Source organism: Scomber scombrus, chromosome 18, assembly GCF_963691925.1.
Source record: "Scomber scombrus chromosome 18, fScoSco1.1, whole genome shotgun sequence".
Taxonomy (NCBI): Eukaryota; Metazoa; Chordata; class Actinopteri; order Scombriformes; family Scombridae; genus Scomber; species Scomber scombrus.
The window spans coordinates 17,063,881-17,089,673 of NC_084987.1; the positions used below are offsets into that span (position 1 = coordinate 17,063,881).

The window sequence follows — 25,793 nt, forward strand, 5'->3', positions numbered from 1 at the left end:
TTGCCTCAAGACAACATGTCAATTTTAACAAATTTCCATCATTTATTTATAAAGAAAAACTACATTTAACAGAAAAATTGTTTTCCCGCAATTTTTGTGGAGAGAAATGGCTGAGCTGATCTGTGTGAGAATGTTTGCAAAAAAGGGATTCAGCAAGGCTTCCAGAGAGTCATGTGACAAATAAAAACACTGTTCTTGGTTACTTCCTTACTGGTCCTTCCAATTTTAAAAAGTATTGCATTGTACTTGGGAATATATTATGTGAGTGTACAAGGTCAACAATTGGTATGTTTCCTAGAGGCAACATAGTACTATAGAGGGTTAACTTGAGTTTAAACAGATCTGCAGTCTAACTGTTAAATTCATTTACTTTAGTTTGTATATTTGTGGAAAGGAATGTATGTTATTTGACAGGTTTTGATTCTATATTTATGTATCTACCTTTTGTTGAAGACCTTTTGCATTCTCAAATGTATTCATCAAAATAATATTAATTAATGGCATTAAAACGACATGAGTTATGGAACTGTTTTAAAAGCCAAAATAAACCTGATTACGAGTTCAAAATACAAGTCCTTGGCCAACTACAACAATAATAGAAATACAATGATACATTTGAAATGTAGACATTCATGTTTGAAATACAGGTCACCTTTAGCATTCATAAAACAGTTATTTGTAAACATGAATAAAATATTGATAAAGATGATTTTGTCTCTGTTCTGTCTCTCTTCTCAATGTTTTCTGCTCACTTTTCATGATTAATCATCATCTTTTCTCCCCTGATTTGTTTGTTCCTCAGGTTTGTTCCACAGAGACTGAATGTGCATATTTCTCCTGAAATAAATTATCATAATCAGTATATATGTTATTTAAATGGATAGGGCTAATACAAACAATAATATATAAAAACAGAAATTAAGATTTTATACAATAATCATGAATACATTAACATGTGTGTTGTGGTTAAATTCTGCACTTTTTACATCAGTCTGTAGCATGGGGGATTGCTCATTCATTTCACAAACAGTACAAAGTCAGTTGGAATAGATGTATTAAAGATGAACAGTGAGAAACTCTTCTTTGATAGTTTTATTTCCGGTGACGCACCACAGTGCTGTCCTTTCCATAAACGCATGTCAGCCATCTTTTGTACTCTTCTCTCACCTGTTGGACACAAATCAACAATTCAGGAAAAAGAGGAGATGTACAGATGTTTGTAGAAAAACTTAAAAAATAATCACAAATTATTATTTAGAGCTGAGTCTGAGCTAGAGTCTGAATAGGGGTCTTGAATCTTTCAACATTCATTCATATTCTCTTCATAGTTATTCCTTGATAGTAGGGTAGTTATTTGACTTTTGCAAGTAGGCGATATAGAAAATAGGAGACTGATGGAGCTAAAGATTACCTCCTTGTTGAGCAGACAGTGTACAATGAAAAGGAAGGTTCCCTGCTGGGAATTGAGGAAAATGAAGAGGACCTGGAAGGAAAGGTTCGTGTAGTACAAGCCTAGAATCCAGGTACAGCCCAGTATGACAAACTGGGCCAGGATCTTGAACAAAATCAACCTGTAAACAATGAGGATTTATTTATTTTCATCTTAAAAACATAACTTTTTAAACATTAATATCTACTGACTACAGTCTATTTTTAACACTCACAAACAATTCAACAAATACACAATACAGTAGTCGTAGCAGTAGTACTATAAAATGAGTAGTACACACTACTTTTCACTCTATTGTGTAAATTTGAATTAGACTATCAAAACTGTGTATCTGTATGTATTCTATAAAGTATGTGTCCAATATTATATGCATCCAAATGAATATTATGTAGTAAGCTCAATGATATACAGCTCAAGTACTGTTATTTGTTCATCATAAATTGGCACCTTCAACTTCCCACCAAGTAATTAATCAATTCTATTTGATGAGTCAAACTGGAAAATCCAGGCACAAACTTCATATTTGTCATTTATATGCAAAGACAATCTTGAACACTCGTACCTGGTGTCTTTGGATTGAGAAATATCACTTCTCATGTTGGCCAAGGTGGGTCTCAGATTCCATAATGTAGCGCAGAACACTATCCAATTAAGCTTTAAGAAAATGAAAAGACACAGAGGCAGAGCTGCGATGGAAAAGAGTAATTCCAAAATACACCTGCTAATGGTATGAGGTGTTTTTGAATGAGTTGAAGCTAATAGTGGAGACCCAATGAAAAGAGAACTAATCCTGCAACAAAGCCTGTGGGAATGGCAGCACCCTGCAAGATGGCGTGTAGTTTGCTTGCCAACAAATATTGTGTAAATAAACGACTATCTAACAATTCACATGACTTCTTTGCGATGCAGCACAAAGTCATGTCAGTTTTGTACAAAAGAGGAATCTCAGAAACTATGTCTCCCCTTCAGAAATGTATCCACTACTGGATACAGTAGTAGAGCTAGTAGAGTAGTAGAAGAACTAAATTAAACACATCACTGCATCACTTTTTCTTTCTTTTTCTCTTTTCTTTTTTTTTTTTTTGGTGAATCACTTCAGAGTTTCCAAGCACTTTTTCACCCTAATTTGCTACAAGTTTCCATTTTCAATCCCTCCCTTTTTAGTGTTTCTGGTCAGTTCCCTTGTCGCCTAATATCCCACAATCCTTCACTCACGTGCTATGAAAAATGAATAGGGGCAAACTTGCATCGCACCATGTTAAATTACGTTTGTTGAGTTCCAAGAGATATATTGTATGATGCCCAACAAAATCTTTTTGAAAAAGTTGCTTTCAGTGCATGTTGGCTTGTATTTCTGGGTTTTGTGTTTGGTAAATAGTGTTCAGGCAAGCTGAAGTTTAAGGAACCCCTATAAAATTGTAATTGTATTGAAAACTATACAATAAAATTAATAACATCCAATATACTCACTCCAATGACAGCAAACACAGGGCCTGTTAAAGCCAAATTGAAATTGCGACGTCTTGAAAGCCAGCACCTGCAACATAAGCAAAAAAGAACAAATTCAACCTAGCTGCAAATCTGACATGCAGGAGAATATGACTGAGAGCATGTATTACTGTTTGTCCTACTCACATCCCTGCCTCAGTGGCACCATATCCATCAGAGTACACAAGTGCAGAAATACCAACAATCACAAATGGAATACCATAGCCAACCAGGTAGAGAAGCGGCTTGGGGAGGCCATCTCTCTGGATCACCTGCACCTTGGAGAGCCTTCGGACCAGCAGGTAAAGCTGTAGGGCTTCAAGCTGCATCCACACAAAACTTGCAGTAACTAAGAAGTGGAGTAACCCTGCCATAACAGTGCAGGCCAGCTGTGGAGACACATAAGGAGTATCTTAAAAACACAATTAAATGTTTCCTCCTTTCATTTAAGTTATTAGTTCAATGCAGAGAATGGTTAGCTTCCTTTTTGTCACATGTAATACACACGTCATGGCCCACGAGGTATTTTTTTAAAACAAAGACAAAAATCTTCATTTTAGTGTTACTGCACCTCGTGTTCAACATATCTGTCACTCCACAGCAGCAGCAGATGAGACAAGGCGAGGTTGAGGCAGAGATGAAGACGGGCTGTGTTGTTGATCTTGGGGTTCCAGCTACACAGGAGGAAGGTGAGGATGGCCAAAGCAAAGAAGAAAAGTCCGACAATCACACATATTCGGTTCAGCCAAATTAAGAAAAAATCCTGTGGTGGAGGCTAAAAAAGCAAAAGACAAAACATAGAGAGAGACATGTAGATTAGACACACACTAGAAGATGTGAATGTATTTTGCTGAAATTAAAAATAAAAATAGTTCCAGGCCCCACCAGACACGCAGTCAGCCAAGATGAAGACATAAAGTCATTATTCGAGCTCTACATATAACCATCAATTGAAAATATTGTACTTGGGATGATCATTTTAGAGGGGAGGTATGTGTAGTTGGAGGACTTGGATGTGATGGACTCACAAGCCGACATTGGCTTTCTCATTTTGGCAGGAGTTCACAAGTCAAGTTATTTCCCGCGCCCACACCGTGAGAAGTATCGAAGTTCACATGGTAGTTATGTCCCCCCCCCCCCCCTGTCATGTATCAACCCAAAAAAAAAAGTATCAACTCTGCACCTGCAGAGTATGTTAGGTCACATACACACAGACAGACAGACATGTTTTACACAGCTAAAACAGCTTGGGCTGACCCCAGAGAAACATCGATGCATGCAAAATGTGTACACCACATTGAAAAAATATCATCATGATAATTTTATGCTTAATTAGTTGTCCCCATCAAATTAGGAAAAGTCATGAAATATGAAGCAAAAAAAATGTCAACTATTAATATTTGAATGATAAACATTGAATGGGGTCAAATCAAATTGACCCCAAGGATAATAGGAGGGAAGTGGATTCTACCATATCTCCAGTTTTTTAATCACGTGATGTGAGAAAAATTAAATTTGTCAGGCAAAAATATGTAAATACATCAACTCCAGTACTGTATGTGCATCATGTAACTTATCTTTAAATCAGTTACTCCTCCATTGTCCCTGACTTCAAAAATACACTTATACTGAGTACAAAGGAATATCATATACCTCTCCAATTTGCATGATGAGGGCAAAGGTAGAAAGGTGAGAGCAGCTGCACACTGTGTTGTTTTCATCAGAGTATGCAACCCAACATCCCTCCACTGACCAACGCATCGTCTCTCCCTCTTTTCCTGCCTCATCGTTGTTCTCATTTTTATCTTCCCAGTACACACAAGTCACTATTCCAGATTCAGGGACTTTCTGAGAAAACAAGAGAAACAGAAAAATTAAATACATTTATAGTTAGCTGCTTTTTGGATGGATGGATGGATGGGCAGGTGTGCAATCATTAGCTTGTTTAATGCTGCTGCACCTTCTTGTGTTGGATGGTGAAGTTGACAGGCTCAGTGAGGTTGGTGTGGTTTACTGAGGGTAATATTGCGGTGAAAACGTCCGAGTACATCTCTGTCTTGTTTTCTGTTTTAAAGTACTGATGACTGAGAAGACTCTCCATCCCAGTCAGTGTCATGAAGGCAACAGCTGCTGAACCTGAGATCAAGAAACATAAATAAATAAAATTGTTCTCAATGTCTGTTATTGCATGTTCTTTATAATCTAATTGCTCTCACCATTGTTCTTTTCAGCCAGAGACTGCAGGTTGATATTCATGGTCTGTCCTTTGGCGGACAGGAGGACACTGATGTCATCATGACTGGCAGGACCCATGATACGTAGACTCAAATCTTGCAAATAGATAGGAATTAAAGTAGGTTTTCTTTGATATTCACTGAGAATTAAAATGTAGTTTATTCAGACTAAGAGGAACTTCTCTTACCCACTGTTGAAGTCTGCACTGCTTTTCTGGTTTGGTTCTGAGTTGGCGACACCATCGCAGCAACTAGACGGTCTGAGATGCCCAGAATCACACTGCCAGTCTCCCCATCTCCTTCACTACTAACTCTGATTGACCTGGCAACTGGTCCAACACCAGACACCTCCTACAAGAATTTAAATCGTAATGAATAAAATAACAACTACACACCAGTGGCATTAAAGAATTGTGTTGGGTGTTAAGTACCATAGATGCAGAAAAGCTATTGGCCACTATCTGCAAAAAGGGACAGGACATAGAGAATGTAACTGTTCCTTTAGCCCACCTTATTATATAACTAAAACAGTCAGAAACAAATTTAATATTATGAATATTATATTGAATATTACTGAAATCAAGCCATGACTTTAAAAACAAAAACATTTTCTACATACAGCTTCAGGTAAGACCACACCAGTGTTGTTCTTAAGTTGTTGATCCATATTGCCAAGAAATGCTCTCTCTTTCGTCTGACCCTGCAATAAATGTGTCTGATGAGTGTTTTTGACATTTCTGCTCTGTATGCTGATGATTTGACCCTTGACAGAAAGGTACAGTCTAGCTTTCTAAAATCTAAAAAAATCACAGTGTTTCCATTGCACAATAAAGAGACAACAGTTTATGTCGGCGGGTCTTACCTCTGGTGGTACAATTGCATCTAGAATATCTTGAAGACCTGTCAGCATGTCAGAAAATACATGTGCTTAAATTGTCATTCATCTCAATTATTTGTTATACGTGATTTACTCACTTTGACAAAATGAGACACCCATCTTCCACAAGATTCCTGTTGAAGGGAAAAATCCATCCGGACAAGAACAATAGAAGGTCCCTGGTTCATTAGTACACACAGTTTGTTTACCACATAAACCAGGTTTCTCAATGCACTCATCTATATCTGTAGAGTGAGAAAACACACTAGTTAAACATAGTAAAACATGTGATAGTAAAATCAGACTAATAGTGAATAGTTGCACGCACCTGTGCATGGGTTAGCCAAGCTGGCTATCACATCTGGGTTGTTCAGTCGATAACCAATGAAGCAAGTACAGTTGTAAGACCCGATTGAGTTTGTGCAGTTGGAACTAGGACCACAGATGGGAGGGTCTTTCACACACTCATCAATATCTGCCAAATAAATGTTTTACAAGTAAAATAATGGACCAACAGCATTGTTTATGTATTTTTACCCTACATGTAAATGGAGCCACACTACAATCTAAATATTTAAAGTTGAACCATTTTACATATGATGTCATATCTGACATTTCTCTCTCAGCACAGCTTTTAATGAAAGCATCCTCATGGCTGCGTTTTCTTCAGCCATTACATGTCCAAACTGAAACCTACTTCGTCTGTACGTACAGTATGACTCCCTTTTCTGTTATAATCTACACAAGATGACAATCAAATTGTAGTTTTCCAACTGCTCCAAGATGCTGAAAACTTCCTCCTCTACACCTAGGTGTGAAAATACCAAGGCAGATGTTGTTCTCGCTGGGTTCCTGGTCTGGTTGAGTTGGTGTGTACCCCACTTCACATGCACAGGTGTGAGCTCCAGGTGTGTTGGTGCAAACAGAGCCAGGGCCACAGATAGTGGAGTTGAAACATTCATCAATATCTGAGGAAGGAACAGTCAATATAGTTGCTGTTAAAATGTTGAATATGTTGCCCCATTATGCAACAATGATGTTAATGTGGTAATTTGATTTGTAAGTTGTCCCTGTCCAGCTGACAAAGCCAAATCTGTCTTAATTCATCACAGTGGAAAATCTAAAGGACATATTTGCATTCCAGTCATGACATTTTTAGCACATAGCATACCAGCAATCATGGGGTAAAACAACTTAAAAAAAACACTGTGCCACATCTTTGCTGAGTCTCATGTGTATAAAGTTACATATTACAGCTTTAACTGGAAGACTTTTTTCAATTTCAAAAATACTGGTTTAGATTTTCTTCAAGAACAAAATGCTCTCTGTTGAAAATTCTGAGGTAAAAATTAAAACTGTATTTGGTAATAGCTTAAAGAACATAAAAAACATTTCACAGCTAGTCCCGTTTAGTGGAGATGTGTAACAGTATATTGTAGCAGACCTTGGCAAACAGGAGTTGCGTCGGGTACTATCTGGTAGCCTTTATGGCATTCACAGGAATAACTTCCTGGTTTGTTGTCACACGTCCCATTATCACCACAGACATTGGCAAGACACTCGTCAATATCTTTGAAAAAACAAGAAAACACAATCGTTTAAACTTCTACATATACCTGGTACGTGGACAAAATATTATCACTGCATTTCAACAGAAAGTTTGAGATTGAATCAATGAAAAACTGAGAGCAGGATGTTTTGTTTTTTAAATGGTACCATTGCATGGGTTGGAATTTTTAGTTGGTAATGCTGGATTTGTTGCGTTGAATCCAATCAGACACGTGCAGTTGTATGATCCAACAGTGTTGTTACAACTGGAATAAGGACCGCAGATATCTGAAGGCTTTTGACACTCATCAATGTCTGGAAAGAGATGTCACAGATGTGATTTGAAGATGGGAAATACAGTACATGCTTGCAGACCTTAAGTGTGCATGAAGCTACTTAATCAATGTGGGATAAACAAATATAGTTGGTATAAATCACATTGTAATTTACAGCTATTACAATGAGATGAATGTACTTACCAACACAACCATATGTATCACCTGTGGGTAGGTGTGTTGGTGGGATTTCATACCCAGAAACACAAACACAGCCTCCATCCGTGTTACACTGAGCAAGTGGTCCACAGGAGTCTGGTTTACAATCATAATGATCTAGACAGAGATAACACACACACACACACACACACACACACACACACACACACACACACACACACACACACACACACACACACACAGACACACACACACACACACACACACACACACACACAGACACACACACACACACACACACACACACACACACACACACACACACACAAACAAACAAACAAACAAACAAACAAAGATCCCTGTAACTGCAGCTTGGAGGATATCTTTGAGTGTGACTTATCTACACTAAAGCATAAAGCAAAGGATGACAATTAGAAATCATTCCTTACAGGTTGCATAAGCCGAATGGGTGACTGAGTGACTTGCTGGTTTGTATACATAGAATCCTCCAGGACAGAGAGCCATGCTCATCGTACGACCGTAACTACTGCACGATGAATAATAAGTATATGCAGTCCCTGTTGTTGGAGTTACAGATTCAGCTGTTGGATATGAAAATGGAACATAGATGGGATAATAGGAACCACCTAGAGAGGACCCAATGCAGCTTGAAATGATTCTGTCTCCACCAATCCCTGTGAAGCGCCACCATGACCCAACAAGATGCACATCATCCTTGGGGTAGCCGGTGAAGGAATTTGATGTAAATGCTTTGTTGCGCCATGGATGGGTTATGTTTTGGTATCCATCACATGAACCTGTATGAAACAGAAAAACTTACTATCAATAATAATAAACATTTCAAATATAGCCAAAATCTATATCTGACATTTTGAACATCATCCATACCAGGAGGAAAGGCACAATGGCCAAGGATGAAGAGGGATCCTATAAGGCACAGAGAAAAAGAAGAGTTATTGCTTCTAAGCAGAGCAGTCAGCTGCCAGCTGAAAAAGTCACTTAAGATAATACAAACAATGAATCTACACAATAGCACAATTTCAAAGGATTAAAAGCATTCAATCAAAAATATGTGTAATTTATTTGCAAGAAAATTATAAAAAAATGTTTATTGCAGAAGTTGTAATGATGATGTTGATAAAAAATAGACACGAAAAAGCCTTAATTATAACAGAATAAATAAGGAAAACACTTTTCAGTCTATACAGCGTTTTTTTATTCTTGCTGATAAAGTTAAAAAGATGTTGCAGCATTTGGTTTAAAAAAAAGTAATAAATCAAAAATATCCTATTGTGTATCCTATTAGATATTAAAATAAAAAGGCAGGATGACTTAACATGGCTAAACTAAGTGGTGTTATACACTGCCTGAGTGATCTCTAGTATTGGTAATGTATTATCTATTATATGAAACATATTAACATAACAAATTAACTTACCCAGGAGAAGTGAAAAGGCACATATGTTCACCATGACAGGTCCTTCTTCACAAAACATCTATTATTACTGCTGAAGCTGTGTATACATACAGCACATTTAGGGAATTTGCATAGCATCCAAAAAAACCCCCCCAAAAAACAAAACTGTTTTCACAATGTTTGGCATCAGTGCAAAAAACAATGCAAATTAAGTGTAACACAGCTCATGACAGGATACGAGAAGGGAAGAGTGGGACAAAGCAATATGTTTACATGAATCTGAAATACAAACTATGAAGATTCAACTTCTGTTTATTAACATATAATTTAAGTTGGTGATAGTTTCAACAGTTTAATTCAGCTTTAACACAAACTACCATTTATTGCCTTCCAATAGTCAGACCTGCAATAAATATTACTTGGTAAATTTATTTTCCCACTTAAATTTACACACTCTGCAGTGGACTGAATATTACTTAGACTACAGCACGTCTCTGTTTTGTTTATTTATTTTATATTGTAACAGCAGTCTTACATTATGTTTAACTTGATGCCGTTGACCCGTATAGTGTGTTCACTGCCCTCCGGTGGTCAGAAAGAGGAGCAACAGTCCGTTAAATTAAATGAACGGCGTTTTTACGGCACACTGATATTATCAGCGTAGGCAGTTCAATATTAGGATTAATAAACTCAACAGTAACATTTGATTCGGTGATACTGTTTTAATAACAATTATGTGGATCTTTGCGGATTCGGGACCAAGCCCTGGGCTGCTATACGCGTGTCGTAGCCAGTTTACTCTACTTGTGTTTATATATTCTCTGAAAACGTTCATGGTTAATACTTGATACACTTGTTGAGGCATACATTGTCATATTCATTGCTCTGTGATCTGTGGTCACAAATGTACACAAGAGTGATCTTTTATCTGTGAGCATACAGTATGGGGACAAGCGGAGCCCCCATAAGCCAATCAAAAGAAAGGACCTGGCTAGGAACCATCGTTCTTGTGTAGGTTTCCTACCGACTACGTAAGCTGACGGAACGAATTGGAGGAGCACCGGTAAATGAAGCGTAAAAATGTTATATTTATTGTGTTAATATCTGAGAGTGGTGTATTTCAACAACTTTGTGTTCGTTTTTTCTTTTATTTCACACAAATTGTTAAATTAGTAACGGTTTGTGATAACTTAGCCGCAAACTGCAACTAAACCATTTGGCGTTTATTTAGCATTAGGAGCTAACGTTAACGGTGCCTCTTTCAACAAAATACTACTCAGTGGATAGCGTTATCAGGTTTTATATTGCGTTTCCTGACTAGTGTTGTAATAATAATGTAGCCCCCTTGTCAAAACAGGAATTCGGTGTTCAGTGGTTTATAAAAAAGTCCTTTAGAAATGTTTCACTTGTGAAAAAACAGTATGTCGGTAGTTATTGTGCAGGACAGTGAATTGTCCGGTGTTATGGTTTAACTGACGGCCGTGTTTACTGGTGTTCTCCTAAAAGCCTGTAATTGTAGTTTAATCCCTTTTTGATTACATAATAATTTGTGTTTAACCTTTAAATTATGCTAACCATGTATGTAAGTTAAATTGTGCTCAGAAGACTCATTCACCTCTCATAACGTAATGTAATGTGAGAAAGTCACCAGTTAACACGGTCACCAGTTAAACCGAAACACCGGCAGACTTTAGTGTGCTGCTATAAAGAAATACATTACATTTGTAGTCGTTAGTTTGCTACAGTTGGAGTACTTTGCCTTTAATTCACAGAATCCGATGAAGCCTATTATTAACGCAACTATGCTGTTTTCAACAGTGAAGCCAGCTTGTCTGAAGCAACTGTTGACGTGCAAAGTCAACACAGAGGATAAGTCATGACGTCGCTGGTAAGTTATGACACTACTGCTAAAATGCATAATACATCTGGTCTTGTTGTGCCATGACATGCCCTGTTGTAAACGTATGACAGTCAAACTGTATGATAGCTTTCAGTGCTTTCAGTCTTTCTCCATATCATGTAGACAGTTGTATTCTTTCATTTACCTCAGCCCATCATGCCATGCTGCTGTGATTAAGTTAAAAACACACTGTGGACTTTTTGGTGCTGGTTCCAGTGCTGAGATTAAGCCTGCTAAAAAAAAATCTGTGGATGTGTTTGTCTTACAGGGGAGCAGCAGTTCCTCTGGCACTGAATACACTGTGCGAGTCCCCAAGTGAGTAATATGCACGTTAACGCACCACATGGACGGATATACACACAGGAACACATCTGGAAAAGTCCTTGTACTACTTTGTGGTGTAATACAAACTGAAAAAATAGGGGTTTCTTTTCTGAAAACAATGCTTTTAGAAGTGCTTGTTTTTTCTTTGCAGCTATTTGTTGACTATTTATCACTCCAAGCTTCACTTATTGCAATGTACTTGTGCAACATGTGTAGTCAGATGCTCCGTTACTGGATCTAGATTTATTTTTAATGTCATGCACCACATATGCCAACTTGAGTTTAAACAGATCTGCAGTAACTAACTGTTACATGTATTTACTGTACTATATTTATGGAAGGGAATGTATGCTATTTGACAGTTTTTGATTCTATATTTATGTATCTACCTTTTGTTGAAGCCCTTTTGCATTGGGGCTAAAATGAAAAGTGAATTTGCAAATTGACTTGGTGGACTGCATGATAAATTGTTTATACTGCAGGTGTATTTCTTCGTCCCATAACCCTCAATGGGAACAAGCATGTTGAATTAATTAATGATTGTTTGTATGTATGTTTGTATCCTATAGAAACACTAACAAGAAGTACAACATCATGGCTTTCAATGCAGGAGACAAAGTCAACTGTTCAACCTGGACGCAGGTGGGTTTTATGTTGGCGTGTCTACTCATGACAGATGGTCTGAGCTGTACTTGCTGTTAGGTGGGGTGCAGAGCCACTACCGAGAGAGAAATGACAAGCAGTGTGATAACTGAAAAAGAACATAGAGAGAAATGAGAGAATACAGGTAATCTGTACTCTAAGAAAAATAACTTGGTCATTGACCAAAGTGATAATTTTTCAGTCTCATGTATGTTTACATGCCTCCTTCCCCATCAGGCTCGTATGGAAAGAGACATGAGTGCTCGGCGTATATATGGGGAGGAAGAGAGTGCGGAAGGCGCAGCTGGCAGTGAGTTTGGCAAAAAGCAGCGTGAGGAAGCACGGCGGAAGAAGTTTGGTATTGTGACACGCGAGTTCAAAGCAGAGGATCAACCCTGGATTCTCAAGGTCAATGGCAAGGCTGGCAAGAGGTGAGGAGAAAAACATTTGTTTTACAATGTGAATCATGTGATCATTTACGCCAACCTTACAAACCCCAAAAAAGGTTGTAATTATAAATATAAGTATTTCCTTACTGGCTTTGTACTTTTGAAAATTTAGTTCACCATATAAACATTTGTAGCACTAGGCATCATTTTTATTTATCAAATTGTCTCCATGAATAGACCAACTGTTTCCAATACAGCTACTCTCTCCCTATGTCTGTGTACATGTGTGTGTCAGGTTCAAAGGTTTAAAGAAGGGCGGTGTTACAGAAAACGCATCCTACTACATCTTTACACAGTGTCCCGATGGAGCTTTTGAGGCCTTCCCAGTACAGGGCTGGTACAACTTCACACCGCAAGCCAAACACCGAACTCTCACTGCTGAGGAGGCTGAGGAGGAGTGGGGCAGGTAAGAGAAGGAAGGAACAGGGAGGAATGGATGTTTGTGCTAGAGGCATAGGGACCGGAGAAAGTCCAGATTAAAATTAAAAGAATTAAGGCATTAAAAAGGGGAGTTCTAGGAGAGCTGGGGCCTCATGTACAAAGACGTGCGTGGATTTCCTACTGAAACATGGCGTACGCTCAAATCCAGAAAAGGTCGTACGCACAAAAAAATCCAGATGTATGAATCTGTGCGTACGCATGAATCCAAGCACATTTCCTTTGTACATCCCAATCAACGTGGAATTGAGCGCACACCCGACCCCTCCCTGTCCACGCCCCCATTTAAATACGCAAATCATATTTAAATGGGCCCTGCACCTGAGATTCTCCTCTCTGCACGATCAGAAAATTAAAACAAAAGAATGAGTAAGACGGGAAAAAAGAAGAACTTTACAGAAAGCTAATTGGAGACGCTACTCACTGAAGTGGAGGCGCGCAAAAATGTACTCTTTGGCACGCTGTCCTCCGGCATAAACAATAAACGCAAGAGGAGTGAGTGGGAGAGTGTGTGTGAGGCTGTCAATGCTGTGGGGTCAGAAAAGTGCACACATGCTGAATTGAAAAAGAAGTGGTCCGACATCAAGGTGGATGTGAAGCGGAGAACGGCTGCCCGACGCCAAAGTGTGGCCAAAACAGGCGGGGGGGACAGAGAAGAGGGGCCCACTCCGTTTGAACAGAGAGTCGCCGCAATCGTGGGTGACACTGCTTTCTCAGGGGTGGTGGGAGCACATGTGGGTGACTCTGATTACCCCCAAGGATCACACAGTATTGTTGCAAATTAATGCAGTGCGCAGGGGAAAAGGTGACGCTGATTAAGACATTTCACACTTTACGCACAGGGTTATTAACATGAGTACTCTGCACACAGAGACAATCAGGGGCTTGTTAGAAAAATCTGAAGCTATAGTTTAACCAGCAAGTCACTAACTTTAACCACTGACTAGTAACGATGCTGTGAAGACGGGATAGTATTTCGGGGCGCACATGCTCAATGATGCGCATTGAGCATGTGCGCCCCCATACACGGGGATTAATATTACCCATCGCGCACAGTGCCAGCTTGTCTGTTCCCAACCATGCTGTTACTCAGAATCGTGCGTTGAACCAGGCCACCTCGCCACAATGTTGGTTAATTGCATTTGTGCATCACATATGATCTGTACATTGATCGAATGAAAATGTTTCCTGTTGACATATACAAATTCATCATGTGATGGCGCTTTAATAGCAATGTGTGTGCAGTCGATAGCTCCGATTACATTAGGAAAACCGGCTCTCGCTGCAAATTGCGCTTTAATGTTGACCTGTTCAGCTGCATTGTATGGGAATTTGATATAGACCTGGCTGACATGCGGATAATTCCGTCCCACACGGCTGGCATGGCTTGGCTCAGGTCGACTGGCACAGTCCCGATCGGTCGGCCAGCTCCCTCTGGAATGCCCCGGTTGCTAGGAACCCCAGTGTGGTCAGCACCTGTATGGATACAGGCAGCGCATGGCTCCTCGCTGTGTCGCGCTCCAAGGCCGGCGGCAGCTCTGCGCACAGTTCCAGGAGGATTGCCCTCGGGAACCTAAAGCGGCTGATGAGCCAGTTGTCCTCATGTGCCATTAAATCCTCTGTCTCTGAACACACGCTCTCTTCGTATTACACCATGTACAATGTCTTGTAATACTGCTAAAGCAGCCATTGTTGTTAACGGTATTTTCTGCACCACTCTGCGCATGCTTTTATATCCACTTTTGTAATTGCAGACACGTGGGTGTGTTAATTGTTCACCAGTGTTAATTGTTCATGTTCTGATGTGAACATCACTCAGTCTGAGGACTAATTGTTTTCACATTTATTTATTATAACAGTTTCCCAGCATAACCTCTAAGTGTCGCCAAAGGATCAACAGCTGTAGAAACGTGCGTACGCCAGCCATGAAGTTGGCGTGAGGCACCGCACATTTCCACGGTCATTTCACTCTTGATACATCTGAACTTTGCCGTGAAAAAGAACGTACGCCACGTTTTTGTGCGTACGCACCCTTTGTACATGAGGCCCCTGGCGAGCAGAAACAGGAGGACTAGGGTAAGTAAAACTCCAGAGGAAGAAAGGTGGCAGTGAAGAGGAAACAGTGAGTAGTGATGGAGTGACCAGTCAGGAGTGGATGTTAATGTTAAAGATGGCACAAAAAGAAGAGCACCAGAGAATGTGAACAAAGGTGAGTAGGGAGGTGTGTCAAAAAGCTAATTTTGGACTCCTTTCACAGGAGGAACAAGGTGGTGAATCACTTCAGCATCATGCTTCAGAGACGTCTGCGGGAGCAGGAGCGTGGTGACGTCGACGACGATGAGAATGAGAAATCGGGGAAGAAGAAAAAGAAAGGGGGTGGGAGAGGGGGTGATCTGCGCATTCACGACCTGGAAGACGACCTGGAGATGAGCAGCAATGACAGTGACAGCAGTATGGGAGATGGTAAGGAGAAAGACAAAAAACGTGTTCTTACCCAACAATTTAGATGAAAGTATTATGCTGAATTATGGTCAAAACGAGGACTTGGCTACTCCCTGTGACACCTGCACATCACAACCTGTTAGTTAAGGGTCACAAATGTCAAAAAAACAAAACTTTTCATTGTGCAGATGGAGAAGGCAAGTCGAAGACAAAGAAAGACACGGGGAAAGGAAAAGGAAAGAAGAAGAAAAAGAGCAACGACAAAGAGGCCTTGGAAGACAGCGATGACGGTGACTACGAGGGTCTAGAGGTGGATTACATGTCAGATGAAAGCAGGTTAGATCCTTTAATTTATGGAACACAAATTTCCCACTTTATTAACAATAGACGTATGTTTTTAATGTTTTTTCTTCTTACAAGTATGTCATTTTTTTTTCCAAAAACAGTTCGGATGAAGAGCCAGAAAAGGGGAAGCCCAGCAAAGGAGAGGACCTCCCTAAAGGTCAACCAATGATGAACCTTTCCTTTAAATTGTCAGCAGCTAAAGCATTTCAAACTGTTTGACTTATTGGGTTGACTTGATGAATGATTAGTATTTGCGCTGTTGTTTTTCCAAATGGTGGTCCTTTACAGGGATTGATGAAGCATCTGAAAGCGAGGAAGAAAGTGAGGAAGAGAAACAGAACGAGGAGGAAACAAAAGAAGAGGAAGAAGAAGAGGATGGAAAGAAAACCCCAGTTCAAGTTGACAAGAAGAAGAAAAAAGGTACGGACCTCATGAAGACACATGACAATTTGACAAAATACATAGCTGGATGAGGTCTCAATAAACATGAGTAGTGCTAAATGATACTCCTTTCTGTTAAAAGTTACATTATGTTAAGTTGTATGGACTTATGTGTCACAGACAGCAGTGGAGAATCGGAGAGCTCGGACGACAGCGACATAGAGGGAGAGACAGCCTCCGCTTTGTTCATGGTGAGTGGGAGAATACATGGATGTTTATGCATTTTATTGGCTATTCCTGCTAAAACAAAATGTAGATCTTCAGTTTTTACATTTGTTTGTGTGTTGTCCCAGGATAATTAGTAACATTAGTTGTCACATGGACTATAATTAAGACTCACAAATGTTTTATTAAAACAGGTATTTTATTAAGGTGAATGTATGTGAATGGTTTTGTATATATGTGGGTTTTAAACATCTGTGTTTTGCTCCTTCTCTTTCTCTCTGTCTTAGAAAAAACGCACACCTCCTAAACGTGGAGGTGGGCGTGGCTCCGCAGGAAGCTCCAAGACTGGCAGCCGCCCTGGAACACCATCCATAGACTCTGCCACAACCTCCAGCACACTCCGTGCCGCTGCCAGCAAGCTAGAGCAAGGTGTTTGTTCGTACACAAACCCATGCATGACAGATGTTTGATGTTTTAATGTAACGCTCTCAAAAGTGGCTGTCCCCCTGTCATGATTCCACACCAACTAAACCTCCCTTTCCAACAGGTAAAAGACATCCTCAAGGGCCTGGCACTGACTCACCAGCTGCCAAAAGGCTGAAGATGGAGCCTAGCAGTCAGAGTCCTGTTCCTTCTGGGAAGAGCACGCCTCAGCCCCCATCAGGAAAATCCACACCAAGCTCCAGGTACTTTAACAGTCATGCTTTATGCCTCTAAGAAATATAATGTTATTTCCTCTCTCACACTGCAAAATTGTAAAATATATCGGTTTACAAAGCTGACATCATAATGCAAACATTCATTTAACTTTAAGCCAAAAGAGAAATAGTTTGACTAGGCATTTGTGAAAAGTATAAACCCAGTGTCTCTTCTATCCATCTCCCTCACAGTGATGTACAGCTAACAGAGGAAGCGGTCCGGCGCTACCTGATCCGTAAACCAATGACCACCAAAGACCTGCTGAAGAAGTTCCAGACCAAGCGCACTGGTTTGAGCAGTGAGCAGACTGTCAACGTGCTGGCACAGATCCTGAAGCGGCTCAACCCAGAGCGCAAGAATATTAACGAAAAAATGCACTTCTACCTCACTGAATAACCAATGTAAGTGGGGGATGGAGAGGCGGTAGAGAGGACCACTGAAAGTGAAAAGTTTTAGTATTTTCAGAAACACCCCTGACACTGCTGGAGAGGCTTTGTGTCTGTTTCAAAACAGGTTGTGCTGTGACATGCCGCAGGATGAAAAGTTGAAACTGTCACACATGGTGTTTATCAAAAAGTAAGTTAAAGTAAGTTTTGTTAAACATCTTGAATTAGTTTTTCATACCCTGAAGTTTCATATTAAACAATGAAAACCTTGTTAATGTCGAGAGGGAAAATAACTCAAACTGTGTGTGGTTATTCTCCATGTGTAAACAGTTTAACTTAGAGCTTAATGAATGAAAAAAATCTTTAACTTGTTTTTCTTTGTTTGAATCTTTTTCAATAAAACCTAAAATCTGCAGCTGTGCGAGGCTTTTTGTACACCATCTGTCATATAATTTGGTTTTATGGTATATGGCATAAAAAGGGATCTACTAATACAGAAGTGTTGTATAATTAAATTATTATATACAATAATATAATTAAATTATTATACAACACTAGTCACAATTTAAATAGAAATCCATTTTAAATCTTAATCAGCAATCTACAAATATGAAGTAAGGTTTTGTAAAGGCTTTTATAAAACGTGGAAGGAACAAAATATATATTTGCAGTTTTGATAAGTTCAAAGAATAACTCAATGTATTTCCAGTCTGTATAGTATACATTCCATCCACCTGTATATATTAATGTATATGTACACACTTTTGGAGGGGTGGTGTTCAAATGACTCATTTGTTTGTGCTGTGGTTTTTGAGGGAGTCCTTTTTTGCATATGAGGGCGATTTGGATGGCTATGGTGAAGTTTGTAAGGATACATCCATTCTTTTTTTGTTAAATAGTAGATTATGGTTCTTACTTCTCAGATTTTTCCTATATTTCTTTTTATGCAATTCTAAGAAAAGTGTTGCTAAAATAACCCCCCTGATAATGCCTACTGTGAAAGAAGCTTCTGTACACTAGAGAATGTGTGTATATTATTAAATGAGGCACTTTCTTAGATAGATAGATAGATAGATAGATAGATAGATAGATAGATAGATAGATAGATAGATAGATAGATAGATAGATAGATAGATAGATAGATAGATAGATAGATAGATATATAGATAGATAGATAGATACTTTATTAATCCAGAAGGAAATTAACACCAGAAGTGAAAAATAACATAAAAGTAAACGTGATGCAAGTCAGTATTTGGTCATTTTATGTCCTAACAATGAAGCAGTCGCTAGAAGGACAGAAAAACAACAATGAGTTACTGTCACCAGGCTGAGCATGCATGCAAATATTCATTCAAACCTCTCATTTGTATGTTGGGAAGCACAGTCTTATCTTTAACCAAGGTTATTTGTATTGTTATTCATTATGGTTTTGTTTACATAAGTAAAAGATATATCCTTCGCAGTGTACAAGTTACATAAATGATCATAAATAGAACACATTCGGCCAGATGCAAGAATATGTTCGTATTTTTATTCTTAAATCTGTCGTACTTTTTTCGTGAGGTGGAATTTACGAGTGTGCCATGTCGGATTCACCAAACACTCGTATCACCAGGAAACAGTCGTAAATGACCTTCGTAAACATGATGAATCCCACCTGTTCTAAATGAACGCGCGTTCCCGAGAATAGTAAATTAACATGAATGACGCCCCCAAAATACCAAATAAGGTCAGACGACCGGCAGGTTGTAGAGAAGCTCCATTCATGAAAATGGCACTAAAGACTAAAAATAAGAACTGTACGAGCTCTCAGACTGAGGTCCCGCTCTCAGAAATAGATAAACAGAAACACATATTATTATTTAGTGTTATTGGTGGAATTAAAGGTCCTGAGAAAGATCAAGAATGAGGAAAAATGACCCGTGCTGTGAACGCTGTCTCAGCTGTTGCGCGCAGCATCACAGAAATAAAAAAAAAAAATGACTGAGCATTAATTATGCCAGAGGATGTCATCAGCCAGGGAGTTAAACTATTACTTCGATAAGCAATATTTCAATTAAATGAATAACAGTTTTTAATAAATATTCAGGTTATATTGTGGAAAAGTAACTGTGGAAAAGTAGCTGTGGACAAGTCGCTTTGTAGTTTCTGCCGCTAATATTTATATTGTAAGCTTGCATTATATCATAGTTTCAATTGTCAATTTAAATGACTGATATATCTACCTAAATTGTTAAATAGCCTACTTCTTTATACTAAATAGCCTAATTATTTTACAAACAGAGTAATGTCATCATGATTATGGATTCAGAAGTGCAATTTAGTGAACGGGACATAGTATACACTTCATTTCTCTGTTAAGTGGTAGTCAGCATACAGTGATGTTAAAAAGAAAATCCAAGTCAGTTGATTCTGAAGCTCAACTGCTGATGTTACACCTGCTGCCGGATTGCTGTCAGCACAGACCTGCTAACACCCGGGATGACAACACAGGGCAAGCCGGCAGAAGAAGTTGGAGATGAGGGTACCCGTTTGGAGGTGTTATGTGTTCATTAAGTGATTATCATATCTTGCTTATAGTATATGATGTCGTCGTCCCCCCCCCCCCCCCCCCCCGGAGAAAATTGAGTTCCCCCAAAAGACATGATATCGTTGGCACACTGCCATTAGACAATTAGACAGTAACAGTCGTGTTTTATTGCTTTGGAGGACTGCAGGTTGGTTGTGCGTGAGAGGTACGACAGGTCTGCACCACTCGTTCATTTTGTTCGTACCTAAGAGAAAATCCAAAATACGAGGAAATTGGTGAATGCGGCAAATCCTCGTAAATCACTCGTACGCACGGTTTAAGAACGAATCTGTGTGTACGAGTGGTTCTTGCATCTGGCCCATTGTGATATTAGTCTCATGAATCTGTACTGCTGCCTCATTTGTAGTATCATAGCACTATTAGACAAATTGAAGAAAAAGATTTTCATTATTTTGTAATAATTTTCCATTTCCTGCTATGAAGTTGATATTTTAGCACATTAAATTTGACAAGAGCCAAACCAACTTAAGCTTTCTACTTATGTTTTAGTTATCATGAAGTGAACTCTGACCTTCTTTAAGGGGTGTGAAGGTGTAGTCAGGGAGGCGGCATCTTAGCTTGGCGATGCTGGCTGTCTTCTTCATCTGGCCGTCCGACAGGGCGATGTCAAACTGACGTGAGGCGTCAAGGGTGAGAGCAGGTGGCGGTTCCAGTTGCTTTGAGCTATTACCAAAACAGCAACAATTTACTTTGACAAATAAATCCCGCCCTGAAATCTGCAGTTTCTCAAGAAGAAATATGGTTTCTATTGCTCAAAAATGTAAATTTGCTCCTACAGCCATAAAAGCTGAGAATAATTCCTGAGAATATATTACAGACAATGGGATTTGGATGACATGTTTCTGTGTTTTTGTACTTTTTTAAGATTGTCACCTTAATTCAGTCAGACATACATTTGGAAAAGGTAGAACAGAAGTTGAAATGAAATTCCCATTCTCAGTGCAATATAAGTTTGAATATATACAGTACATTAAATAAGTGTAATAGTAGTATAACAGATAATAGATGTACTGTCTTCTAAAGCTCCAGATCCACACACATCCACAGGAGTTCCTTCATCTATGACAGTGACGGAGGAATAGACACTATTACGTGATTATTGTCTGTGTTAGTGTATGGTTTTCATTACTTGTGGTGCATGTGTGTGTCAAAATGTATTTTTCAGGGGCCTGAGTAAATCACTTTTGGCTTTGTATGTCTTGTTAACGAGTGCTGACAGCACATGGTGCTTCTCTACGTTGAAGTTGTTGAAAGGACCAAACACTTTGGTTGGGATGACTACTGTTTAACAATGTTCATACTGCTGAAAATATGCCCTGTCAACACACTAGCACACACATACACTTCAACCTCAAATAACATTGGCATGAATAGGGTATGCGGTTTTTCCAGGAAAACTACAACTGGACAGGCAAGACACGACCTTAGTGACACCTGTCTTTTGGGCTGTCTGTAGTACATTGTCATTGATATTGTCTCTCTATGAATGTATCAGACTGTCACTGTATTAGCCATCACAGTTAAAAGACAACGTAGATGTCAGCACACTGACCTCACTTTAATGTGGAGTTAAAAGTGATTTTCCTGCAGTTTACAATTCTTTAACCAAAAAGTGTAAGTTCTCTCTTATGTGTAGATAGTCTTCCCACTTTTGCTGCTAGGTGGATGGCATGAGTGGGATGATACTTCTCTAACACAGCCCCGGTCTGCCCAGCATCTGTTAATATTTTAGTGCACAGTGTTGATGCAACATTTTTACACTTTGGATCAAGATTTGAAAAACATAAAAATGGAGCCTCTGGTGTTCTTAGTGTTGTAAAACACAAGATCAGCATATTTAGAAGAAAGGAAGATCCACTTTTCTCCCTCATATTTCCCACCTTCCTGTTGCATCACATGATGGATGGTTTTGCCTACCAACGCAGATCAACCAGTCACCAGAACACGCATTGGCCCGCCATTGATTCCATGGCCAAATAATCTATATACCGAGTGAAAGTCACATAGAAATTAACAAATGAAAATACAGATTATACAAAGGTATCACATTTCTAATGCCTTCATGCTATCAACGTGTGACTTAGAGGGCTGAAGTAAGTGTAGACATCACCCAGGGTGTCAGTATATGCCTCAGCAATGCTGTCTAACAATTACTTCAATCTTTTATGTACTGTTATGTTTTAGTTTTTTTACACTTTATTAGGTACATCTGTTAAACTGATGTTTAGCAGGCAATTTTGTGGCAGCAACTCAATGCATTTAGGCATGTAGACATGGTCAATACAATCTGCTGAAGTTCAAACAAAACATCAGGATGGGGAAGAAATGTGATTTAAGTGACTTTGAACATGGCTTTATTGTCGGTGCCGGACGGGCTGGTTTGAATATTTCAGAAACTGCTGATCTACCGGGATTGTCATGCACAAAGATCTCTTGGGTTTGCAGAGAATCGTCTGGAAAAGACCAGTGAGTGGCAGTTCTCTGTGAAAAAATGCCTCGTTGATGGCAAATGTCAGAGGAGAATAGCCAGACTGGTCCATAGTGACTAGATCTCAATCCAAAAGAGTACCTTTGGGGTGTGGTGGAACAGCAGATTTGCATCATGGATGTACAGCTGACAAATCTGCAGCAACTGTGTGATGCTATCATGTCAATTTGGACCTAAGTCTCTGAGGAATTTTTCCAGCACTTTGTTGAATCCATGCCATGAAAAATTAAGAAAGTTCTGAAAGCAAAACCCAGGGAACAAACTCGGTACTAACTAGGTGTATCTGATAAAGTGGCCAGTATGTCACACAAGTTGCTTAGTACAGAAAGGTTATTAATATAAACTGATAATAAACTAAACTAAAAATACACTATAGTAAACTAATCTAATGGCTGTGATAAATGTATTTATTGTTCCAAGAAGCTTCATTTGCACATCCAAGTTCCCTTTGATTTTATTTGGTAAAGTGTTCTGCAAAATATTTCACCAAGATTGCCCTGTGAAACACACCAAAGTGAGATATATACAGTATCGATCAAAGAATCAAAGGACCTCTCCTGCCTTTTAATGTGGAACTAAAATTTGTATAAGCAAATATTTTATACATAGCTGAGATTCTTAACTTTCGGCATGTCGCTGTCCTCCAGCAGTGGGAGGTAATTTAAATTATTTAAAAACTACAGCAAAGATAGTGCAGTTGTTGTGGGAGGATGTGTAGAGACATGTTCTTTACTTAAATTAGCCATTGCTTGACTTTAAAAAAGCTGCAGTGAATGAAGTCTGATAGTCAAGGGAACGTTCAGTTGATAACCCCAGTCAACACTCGTCCATAGCCCAGTGTAGAGTGCCAAATACATTAAATGTCCTGGACACTTCATCATACAACAATTGTATATTAACTAAAAGACATGCAGGTCATTGACACAATCCTCAGAGCTCAGGTTATGCTCTGTTAACATCCAAGCTGAGTAGATGTTAGCCCGGAAGGTTCCGACAGATGACGGCAATTCGGCGCTGACGAGGCACTTTCTGTCCATTGAACACAGACTCCTCATCTTTTAGGATTTCATGAGTGAAGTCATATCTGGCCTGGTCCCTGTCGGAGTGTGAAGGAGAGCAGGAGACATTACTGCACTGTTTATTGCTAGATATTACTTAAATGTTTTGAACCATTATCGTTCCTGGGAAAGATGCACTATGTTTGAAACCTCAGTATGTAGAGGGAGCGTCGGGGCAGCAGCATGTCCAGCCACTCACTGCTGGCATCCTCCTTTACCAAGCGCATGATGCTGTCCGACAGGAGACTCAATCCAGCGATAGTGGTGCCACAAAACTGAAAAATTAGAAGATGATCAGACAAAAGGAGAGAAAAAATGCAGCTGGCATTATTAGAGTTAAGTTGCTGAAGATGTTGTCCATTTACCTTGACGCTGTCGATATGAGGCTTGATGTAGCCAGTCTTGTCCAGATCTAGGACGTGCACAGGCCCGAGGAGTGGGCTACCCTCAGCAAACGCTATAGATCGGACACGAGTCAAGACCTCCTCACACTCTGCACCCCACCTAACACGCTCAGTCTCTCGATACCCGTGAATAGCCTGCATGTGGGAAGGTGAAAACAGCACAGATATAGTCACTGTTACTTCAAACAAAACATTGCTCTATATGTGGAATACGAAAATAACTATTTATGTGGACAATTAAGGTTGTCAAAAGTGTGAAATTACGTAAAGATGATTTTTATCTAATAATCTTGATAATCTTAGAGTCTGTAGTTGTACATGTCACCCTGAGCCTGCGAAAACATCAGAATTTCAAGCATGCAAATATACAAATATAAATACATTGCATTTGTGTTTTATTTCAGATGGTGAGTTTTTTGTAACTAAACTGTATTGACTGCCACTCTTTTCCAGGACACTTTTATAAGACAGTTTTTAAGGCTTTTGAGTGAATAAAAGCACAACTCAAAAACGTCAAGGGTGGAAGACCTTTAAGACATCAAACATTAAAACAACCAAAAACTGGACAAACACGGGAAAACTCAGTGTTCATGCAATTATACATTATGGTGAATGATTTTGGGCAAAAAAAATGTAGATGTGAGGAAAAATCATCGTAAAACCAGTGACAGGTGTGGGTTTTTTTTAGCGTGACCCTGCACCTCCATATCCACCTATAATGTCAACATGAGGTAACATTTTGTATAAAGTTATGATAACTATCAAGCATGTGTTTGTTGTCTTACATCGTCCCAGTGGTCAAATTGGTAGCGTTTCTTCTTCAAGCCTAGCTCCAACTCTCGCAGAAAAGCTTCCTCCTCCTCCTCGCTGATGAAGCCCGTCCTCACCTCCACCTGTGAGCCGATTCTATGCAGAAGCTCCTGGCTGGATCCGACGACCAGAGCCGTGTCTGTCCCCTCTGCGGCTAACAGGCCTCCGCTGCCGGCACAGGAGCTGAGGGCACGCCGGGGACTGCAGCACACAGCTGGTCTATGAAGGCGTTTAACTACCGCCAGCAGCAGTTTCATCCTCCTGTTTGACTGATATATAGTCAACCTCGCTACACGGTACGAGTTTTGGTAGTATGTTGACAAAAGTCAAGGGGTAATGGCAGACGCCATATTGAGAACGCAATGTATTGTGGGGGGTGTAGTCTTACAGCAACATCACGCGTTGTAGGCTATCTTAAGTTTTTTTTTTTTTTTTTTTAAATCTTTAAATATTAACTAGAAAATATTAAGAAACAGTCGAAAACATAAATACTAGAATAGAATAATATTAATAAAATATTGTCTTCTAAATAATAACTTTAAATGGTGATGTGGGCCGATAGTGTGGTAGTAAGCTATCCATGGCAAGGAAATGTTACATTGATTCATGACACATTTTGTGGATGTTACTATATGTTCCTTTGAAATAACCTTTTTGATTGAGGATACAATATTGACACATTGAATGATAAGCCTTGACCATTTGTGTCACCAAGTAAA

General features: G+C 39.3%; 3 protein-coding genes and 1 pseudogene across 4 annotated transcripts; 1 reads left to right on the forward strand and 3 right to left on the reverse strand.

Moving 5' to 3' along the window:
- Positions 1-1,092: 1,092 nt before the first annotated feature.
- Positions 1,093-9,545, reverse strand: LOC133999958 (adhesion G protein-coupled receptor E1-like). Its single transcript, XM_062439306.1, has 22 exons — positions 9,512-9,545; positions 8,962-9,000; positions 8,502-8,870; positions 8,077-8,208; positions 7,766-7,912; positions 7,494-7,619; positions 6,874-7,017; positions 6,378-6,524; positions 6,148-6,294; positions 6,035-6,072; positions 5,792-5,872; positions 5,604-5,633; positions 5,361-5,523; positions 5,155-5,268; positions 4,899-5,074; positions 4,592-4,786; positions 3,510-3,713; positions 3,086-3,327; positions 2,921-2,987; positions 2,013-2,104; positions 1,412-1,571; positions 1,093-1,167 (listed from the first exon to the last, which is right to left on the reverse strand). Exons 1-22 carry the CDS (start codon positions 9,543-9,545, stop codon positions 1,093-1,095), a joined length of 2,922 nt encoding a protein of 973 aa, XP_062295290.1.
- A 988-nt stretch (positions 9,546-10,533) lies between these two features.
- gtf2f1 (general transcription factor IIF, polypeptide 1) lies at positions 10,534-18,134 on the forward strand. Its single transcript, XM_062438484.1, has 14 exons — positions 10,534-10,553; positions 11,309-11,378; positions 11,659-11,705; positions 12,284-12,356; positions 12,594-12,787; positions 13,041-13,211; positions 15,501-15,706; positions 15,874-16,021; positions 16,132-16,187; positions 16,319-16,450; positions 16,592-16,662; positions 16,924-17,065; positions 17,184-17,322; positions 17,527-18,134. The coding sequence occupies exons 2-14, from the start codon at positions 11,367-11,369 to the stop codon at positions 17,729-17,731; spliced, it is 1,596 nt and encodes a 531-aa protein (XP_062294468.1). The 5' UTR covers positions 10,534-10,553; positions 11,309-11,366; the 3' UTR covers positions 17,732-18,134.
- Positions 18,135-20,799: 2,665 nt separating this feature from the next.
- LOC133999960 (GDP-L-fucose synthase-like) lies at positions 20,800-22,264 on the reverse strand (annotated as a pseudogene).
- A 387-nt stretch (positions 22,265-22,651) lies between these two features.
- alkbh7 (alkB homolog 7) lies at positions 22,652-25,416 on the reverse strand. 2 transcript variants are annotated; one of them, XM_062438487.1, is made up of 4 exons: positions 25,050-25,416; positions 24,226-24,399; positions 24,011-24,135; positions 22,652-23,898 (listed from the first exon to the last, which is right to left on the reverse strand). In XM_062438487.1, exons 1-4 carry the CDS (start codon positions 25,329-25,331, stop codon positions 23,778-23,780), a joined length of 702 nt encoding a protein of 233 aa, XP_062294471.1. In that variant the 5' UTR covers positions 25,332-25,416; the 3' UTR covers positions 22,652-23,777. The 2 variants fall into 2 exon arrangements, with proteins under 2 accessions (XP_062294471.1, XP_062294469.1); XM_062438485.1 differs by having other exon boundaries at positions 24,011-24,399.
- Between the last annotated feature and the right edge of the window lie 377 nt (positions 25,417-25,793).